This window comes from Elgaria multicarinata, chromosome 11 (assembly GCF_023053635.1).
Source record: "Elgaria multicarinata webbii isolate HBS135686 ecotype San Diego chromosome 11, rElgMul1.1.pri, whole genome shotgun sequence".
Classification (NCBI taxonomy): Eukaryota; Metazoa; Chordata; class Lepidosauria; order Squamata; family Anguidae; genus Elgaria; species Elgaria multicarinata.
The window spans coordinates 20,356,941-20,365,422 of NC_086181.1; the positions used below are offsets into that span (position 1 = coordinate 20,356,941).

Here is an 8,482-nt window from a genome sequence, read left to right on the forward strand (position 1 = left end):
GAGTAGTCCTGTTGGCCTCTGACACACACAAACACACACCAGTCTAATGTCACCTTAAACATTATACATTGTATGGTCCACACTTTCCCATCTGAAACACAGTTCCATGTTTGTATCCCCTTCGAGAGTTAGAGTTAGTTTATTAGAGTTAGCTTATTATTTGCAGTACATTATTTCTAGCTATCATGATTTTGCTCCATAGCAAGCTTCACAGGGAGCTTCCCTCACCCCCCAGTTGGGATCTCCTTGACCAAGCCAGAGCAGAGTAGCATGGGTGGGGGGAAGCCTCAATGCCAATGTGGAGGGGGGATTTCCTACGTGACCTGTCAATGGCCAGTTATTCCAGAACTGCACCTAAGGAAGGAGTCTGGGCCAAGCTGCCTGTGAACTGTGTCTGGGAAGTATGTGTTTGGTCTGAAATAGCCAGCTAACTCCTGCCTTATATTGCTAGTGCTATGCACTACAGTATGTGTTGCCAGCCATTGCATTTTGCCCTCCTCTGCTGCCCAATCACAAATGCAGTTCACAACCCAGCTGTTACCTACTGCCCAGGGCAGGAGCACCATTATCTTATACAGGAGACCTCCTAAATAACATATCTCAATGTCAAAGCCTATGATGCAGAACAAACCTTATTTATTTATTTATTATTTAAAATATTTATATCCCACCCTATATCACTAAGATCTCAGGGCGGCATACAGATAAAAACATACAGTATAAAACAATAAATATACACAGTTAAAAACAAATTAAACCATAATCCAAGTTAAAACAATATACAATTTAAAAGCAATAGATGCAGTTAAAACAGTTAAAACAATGTGCCAGTGAGTTTAACCATCAAAGGCTTTGTTAAAAAGCCATGTTTTACTTGGCGTCGAAATGCAATCAATGTTGGCACCAATTGGGCCTCTAAGGGGAGGGCATTCCACAGTCGGGGTGCCACCACAGAGAAAGCTCTCTCCCTTGTCCCATCATAACGTATATGTTGCATTGGTGGGATGCGGAGAAGGGCTCCTTCAACAGATCTAAGGTCTCAGGCAGGCATATATAAGGAGAGGCACTCTCTCAAGTATCGAGGTCCCAAGCTGTTTAGGGCTTTAAACATCATTACCAGCACCTTGAATTCTGACCGGAAGCGTATAGGCAGCCAGTGCAGTTCCTTTAAAACTGGTGTTATGTGGGGTCTATAAGATGTACCTGCCAGCAGTCTAGCTGCTGAATTTTGCACTAGCTGCAATTTCTGTGTCGTCTTCTAGGCATGTGCTCCGCTTTGATTAGGAGCGTAGAAGCAGTAGCGGATTGGCCTGCTTCGCCTTACCCAGAGGCGGAGTAGAAGCGGACCGCGGACCCCTAGAAGCAAGGCGAAGAGAAGCGCCCATTTTTCGGAGCTCCTCTTTCAGGCGGAGCGCTCCGGTCGCCATCTTGAAACATTTCGCCCATAGGATTGCATTGCGGAAAAGAATCGGGGATAACTGGGGGGGGGGGGTTTAAGCTATCGTTCTGAAAATTCTTGTGCACAGAGAGTTGTGGATGGGGGTCATTTTGAGACTACTCTCAACTTTCTGCATCCTGTGGTTCTTGTGCAATATTTTTTAAAAAAATTGGGTACATTTACAATACAAACGATAGAGTAAACCGGCTGCGGCACGGCGGGGTTTATTTGAAGCGATGACAGGCACATTCAAAACCCAATCCTGATGAGAATTGATCGCATCCTCCAATCCCAGCGTTGGAGGGGGGGACTAAGGCAGAGTCATCCTGAGATCTTTGAGCTCTCAGCGTCTTGTGGGTTTAGCTTTCGTTGGGAGAGGTCTACTTAGCTAGCTGCTGGCTGCTGTGTACTTGGAGATAGATTAGGATTTTAGCTTGACGCGTGTGTTTGTTTGCTTCTTTCTGACTTTTAGCTTAGTTTGCCCTGTGTTTTTCTCTTACTTTGATTTAATATAAACTTTATTTTTAAATTTTGGAGGGTGTGTTTGGTTGGTTGGTTGTCCCCCCCTTCTCTCTATTAAAGCCTGACTGCTTTTGTGAAAGCTTTCTTTTGAAAGCATACACACACTTCTTGTCCCATTTCCCTACATATAGTATATTCTTATACATATTATTATATTCTTATACATGGACACATGGATAAGCTATCATGGTGCCGAGTTTGAGGTTTCTAACTTGCAAATTGACGGAGCTATTGAAAGGGGTGTGACTTAGGGTTATGGGTGGTGCGTTAGAGGTTAGAGCCGCGCCAAAAATCAGGGGATGATGGGACTGCTTTGAGTCTGGGCGTCCATGTGGACACATGGATAAGCTGTCCTGGTGCCGAGTTTGAGGTTTCTAACATGCAAATTGACGCTATCCCAAGGGGTGTGAATGGGGTGCCCGATTTTCAAAAATTCGCCAAAAATCAGGGGATGATGGGATTGCCTTGAAACTTGGCGTGCGTGTGTATACGTCCATGAGGTGTCATGGTGCCAAACGTGAGGTTTCTAACTTGAACAGAAAAAAAGTTGTTTACTTTTTTAGCTTTCAATGCAACCCTATGGGGGGAAAAAACGGAGCTCCGATCCGGATCCGGAGCTCCGAGTGGAGCGGAGCGGAAGTGGGCAGAGCATGGGCAGGGCGAAGTGGGCCACTCCAAAAATGGCGGATCTGTAAATGAAGCGGAGCGGGGGGTCCATGCACACCCCTATCGTCTTCAAGGGCAGCCCCACGTAGAATGTATTGTGACACACCTTGTGACACACTCTGCTATAACTCACCAATTCAGTCAATGTTAACTTTGAAACACATTTGTCATCCTTATCAACAAAGTTTCCCACTCACCAACCTACAGAAGGCATCCTTCACCTCCTTGTTTCTCAGGCTGTAGATAATGGGATGTAGCATGGGTGTGACAATAACATACGAGAGAGAAAGAAGATGCTTGATCCCCGGAGAATAGTTTGACCGTAGTCGCAAATAAGTCAGACTGGCTGTGCCGTAAAATAGACTCACTACCATGATATGTGACGAGCAAGTAGAAAAGGCTTTCCATCTACCTTCAGGCGAAGGCATCCTCAAGACAACATCAATAATACAGACATAGGAAGCCAGGATCAGTACAAATGGACATATTATAACTATAAATGTTGCTATGAGGGAAAAGAGCTCAAATTTGTAAGTGTCTTCGCAGGCCAGATGAAGTATTGGTGGAGCATCACAGTAGAAATGAGAAACTGCATTGGACCCACAGAATGGGAAACTAAACAACCAAGTAATCTGTATAGTCGCAACAGGTAATCCAGAGGCCCATGCAGCCATCACCAGCAGCACACAAAACTTCCTGTTCATTACAACTGTGTACCTCAGAGGGTTGCAGATGGCGACAAAACGGTCATATGCCATGGCTACTAAAAGGAAACACTCCATGGTCCCAAAGGAGAAGCCCAAATACATTTGTGCCTTGCACCCTAATAAGGAGATGGTCTTTTTCTCTGAGAGGAGGTTCACAAGCATCTTAGGGATAATAGTTGATATGAATCCAACTTCTGCCGAGGACAAGTTTCTGAGGAAGAAATACATAGGGCTGTGCAAAGTGACGTCCACTATTGTTAGCAAAATGATGAAGAAGTTTCCCATCATAGCTGCTATGTAGGCTATCAGAAACACAGTAAAGAGAAGAACCTGGAGATGGCCTAGCTTGGTAAACCCCAAAAGAATGAACTCATTGATCACAGTCTGATTTGGCCAAGTCATTCTTTTATCTAGAATTAAAAATAAGAAGTAAACTCTTTGGAACATGCAGAGATCAGCAATAGCAACAATTCACCTCTCAGAACCTAATGAACCTTGCATGTATTTTGTGAGAATATATTTTGTTAGATATACTGCTGTGAGTACTTTGGAGGAAGGATGGGATATTAATGCAAGAGCTGTATGAATTCAATAACAAAAAGGGCAATGCATTTTGTCTACCATCTATTCTTGGAGAAAATCTAGACAGGTAGATTATCTCATGTCCGAAGAATTGAAAATAATCAGAGAGGTAGCACCATTGATTGGCTCAGTTTAATTAAACAAATCGTGATCAGCCAACTATGGACTTTTGGAAGCACTTTCTTTTTGTCTTTCTACAGTCACTTTTTGCTGCTTGTCCCATCAATAAAGAGTGAATTGACACTGTTGCCTGATGAATATTTGGATTTTTCTCTGCAAAATTCTGATCATAATATATCTTCTTCCATGGGGAAGTTGTTGAAACAACCCCTTGGATTTAAAGCATGTTGTCTAGAAGCAAATTATCAAGTATATAAAAAGAACTATGAGTTGGAAAGATAGAGTAGACTACTACATTATCAATTTGCTCACTCTATCTTATTGTGTACTAGTCCAAATTCATATCCTAAATGCAAGAGAACTATAACTATTATAAATTTATTGTGTAAAATCCAACATTTGTCCTACTTATAGCAGACTTACTGAAATGAATGGGATTTGAGTTATTAATTTCAATAGGTCTACTGTAAGTAGGATTTATGTTGGATTTTAGCTGATCTCTATAAGGACGTGTACAGGAAGTTGCCTCACTGAAGCCCTTTCCTTGTGAGAAGCTGGTGCTAAAGTAATTAGGAAGAATGTATGAGAAATTACTTATCTGCCCTTACTGAATTCCCCCCCCCCCAATCACTGGGGGAAGAAGCTAGCAGTGTCATCTGGGTATTTTATTTATCTACATAAGCCACTGTTCATCAATTGTTTGTGATACAGTAATCTGAGGGGAGTTGGAAATATATGTGAAGCAAATGGATAGTTTAATCAGGTTGTGTACAAAGTGACATAAAAAAAAATTGTAGAAAACTCAATAGGAAGTTATGATTTGAAAGAAGTGACATCATACAAAAATGATTTTGGGCACTTATTTATTTTATTTATTTATTTATTTATTTATTTATTTATTTATTTATTTATTACATTTATATCCTGCCTTTTTTACTCCAAGGAACCCAAGGTGGCATACATAATCCTCCTCCTCTCCCTGTTATCGTCACAACAACAACCCTGTGAGGTAGGTGGATCTAGAGCAAACTCCGTAGTGGAAAAAAGGAGGTTAAGAGGAGACATGATAGAGGTGTAAAAAATTGTGCATGGTATGGAGAATGTGGATAGGGAGACCTTTTTCTCCCTCTCTCAAAACACTAGAACCTGGGGTCAACCCATGAAGCTGATTGTGGACAAATAAAAGGAAGTACTTCTCTGCGGACTTTGTCCACTACAAATTTGTTCTCTCCTCTTTCTCTTCTGCCATTTCACTGGCCAAACAGCAGCACTACTCAACGTTGATCCAGTCAAATGCTAAGCACCCTCAGCGGCTCTTCGCGTCCTTCAATTCTCTTCTGAAGCCTAATCCACCATCTCTCCCCGCCTCTCTGTCTGCCAATGACTTTGCCTCTTTCTTCAATGCTAAAATCCAAACTATTCGCTCTGATCTAGCCAGCTCTGCTCCGCTTCCAGCTCCTGTCCCTCACCTGTCAGTTCCTCCTGCAACTCTCTCGGCGTTCCCTTCGGTCTCAGCTGATGAACTGTCTAAAATACTGTGCTCGTCGAAGCCTTCCACTTGTTCCCGTGATCCGATTCCCTCTCGCGTCTTTATTAATCTTATCCCCGCTATCCTCCCGTCCTTGCTTCACATCATTAACTCTTCTCTGTCCTCTGGTTCATTTCCTTCTGCTTTTAAACATGCTACAGTCTTTCCCAATCTCAAAAAACCCACTCTTGATCGACTATCCCTGTCTAACTACCAACCTGTCTCTCTCTTGCCCTTTGTCTCAAAGATCCTGGAACGTCTGGTCTACTCTCGTTGTCTTGACTTTCTCTCTAATAACTCTGCTCTGGATCCGGCATGTCTTTCAGATATCTCAGCCTGGCTGCTTCATCGTCGTTTGAAACTTAATATGGCAAAAACTGAACTGCTTGTTTTTCCTCCTAAACCTTCTCCTCACCTCTCATTCTCTCTTACTGTCAACGATGTCACGCTTACTCCGGTCAAGGAAGCTCGTAGTCTTGGCTTTATATTTGACTCCTCGCTCTCCTTTACTCCTCACATCGAGGCAGTAGCTAAATCCTGTCGTTTCTTCCTGTATAATATTGCCAGGATTCGACCATTTTTGTCTGTCTCTTCTGCCAAGACTCTCGTTCACGCACTGGTTATCTCTCGGTTGGACTACTGCAACCTTCTTCTCTCTGGCCTTCCTTTGTCTCACATCAGTCCGCTGGTCTCTGTCCACCACTCTGCTGCTAAGATCATCTTCTTGGCCCGCCGCTCTGACCAGGTCACTCCACTTCTGAAATCTCTTCATTGGCTTCCAATTCACTCCAGAATCCAATATAAACTTCTCCTGCTGACCTTCAAAGCTCTTCACGGTCTAGCTCCTGCCTATCTCTCCTCTCTCATCTCACACTATCGCCCCGCTCGTGCTCTCCGCTCCTCTGATGCCATGCTTCTCGCCTGCCCAAGGACCTCCACTTCCCTTACTCGGCTCCGTCCTTTTTCTTCTGCTGCCCAACGCTCTTCCAGAACACTTGAGAACTACCAACTCAATCACTGCTTTTAAAACTCAGCTAAAAACTTTTCTTTTCCCTATAGCCTTCAAATATTGAGTTTGTTCTGACTCTATACTGTTAGCTTCACCCTACCCGGTGCCTGTTTACACTTCCCTGTGCCTGTTTGCATTCTCCTTCCCTCTTTATTGTTTACTACAACTTATTAGATTGTAAGCCTATGCGGCAGGGTCTTGCTATTTACTGTGTTATCTGTACAGCACCATGTACATTGATGGTGCTATATAAATAAATAATAATAATAATAATAGTTAAATTATGGAACTCACTACCACAAGATGTAGTGATGGTGACCAATTTTGATGGCTTTAAAAGGGGGTTGGATAAATTCCTGGAGGTGAAGGCTATCATTGGCTACTAGCCCTGATGGTTGTGTGCTATCTCCAGTATTCGAGGCAGTAAGCCATTGCTGTGGAACATGGGTGGGAGGGTGCTGTTGCACTGTGTCCTGCTTGTGGGTCCCTGGTCAACAGCTGGTTGGCCCCTGTGTGAACAGAATGCGGGACGAGATGGACACTTGATCTGATTGAGCAGGGCTCTTCTCATGTTCTTATGTTCTTAACTATGAAACTTGCTCAGACTACTGACATGAAAGAGAGGACTATATTGCAAAGACTGGAAATTTTAAATTTTGGAACTGATTACATGTAATGGGTTGGATTCAGACTTAGCCATATTTAGGTAGGATGGCATTTCATGTATGTATTTATGTATTTATTATTTGATATGTACCTCACTTTTCTGCCAAGAAAAATAAGAACCAAAGCAAGTTATCGCCTTATCCAAGAGAAGCAAAAGTTTGATTGTAGTATTATTTATTATTGTAATTTAAAATAATAAAAACAGTTTGAGGAAATTAAAGGAGCACTAAAGTATTGGAGTGGAATGTAAAGTTTATTTTACCAAAGCATGAATGAATGAATGAATTAATGAATGGATGAAGTTGGCACCATAAAAAGTGGTGATTTTGGACAGACACCTAGTAATGTTACTGCATTTGGAGGGAAGGAAATATTAGTTGTCTATTAAACTCACAGTATTGTTTAAGTGCTTTTTTCTTTGTCCTCAGGGTATAAATTAATAATTAAAAAAAAACTGAAAGAAATGCTGTGGAGAAACCAAACATCTCAGATGGAATTAATCCTAGTTGGATTTTCTCGAATGCCGAATGTGGAGCTGTTCTTCTTCCCAATAGTCCTGGTGATGTACATTGTGACAGTGACTGGGAACATTCTCATCATTATCATTGTCAGCCCTTCAGTCACCCATGTACTTCTTCTTGAGGAAGCTGTCCTTCATTGAGATCTGCTTCACTTTAGACACGTTTCCCAAAATGCTGATCAATCTACTGGCAAAGGACAAAAGTATCTCCTATTTTGGTTGTGCCATTCAAATGCTTTGCTTCTTTTACTTCGGATGTGCTGAATGTTTCCTCTTAGCTGCCATGTCTTATGACCCATTGCCATCTGTAACCCCCTTCGCTATGCCACTGTCATGAACAGGAGCTTCTGCCACAAGTTGGTGGGTGGGGTCTGTGTGATTGGCATTCCTGTCTCATTGTTGCAGGCAGGTTGGATCTTCAGCCTTCCCTTTTGTGGTTCAAAAAGCTGTTCTATTTTCAAAAGCAAAATATATTGTGTATATCCTGATGTTTTCCTTACTGGAGGTAAGATCAGTCATTCCTTTTGGTACTACAGAAATCTATTGTATGCATGTCACATGGATGTTGTATTGCATCACGTTTCCCCAGGAATTTTACCAATGGGGAGAATATAATAGGAACAACATAATGGCTCCAAACTAGAGATACATAAGACAGAGGGAGGCTATTCACCTACTGCTGTACTCAATGTTCTTAAAGAGTCACTGGAGAAGATGGTACCTT

General features: G+C 42.3%; 1 protein-coding gene across 1 annotated transcript; it reads right to left on the bottom strand.

The window, feature by feature from the left end:
• Positions 1-2,802: 2,802 nt before the first annotated feature.
• On the bottom strand, positions 2,803-3,735 carry LOC134406742 (olfactory receptor 10A2-like). Its single transcript, XM_063138273.1, has one exon. It carries the CDS (start codon positions 3,733-3,735, stop codon positions 2,803-2,805), a length of 933 nt encoding a protein of 310 aa, XP_062994343.1.
• Positions 3,736-8,482: the final 4,747 nt, after the last annotated feature.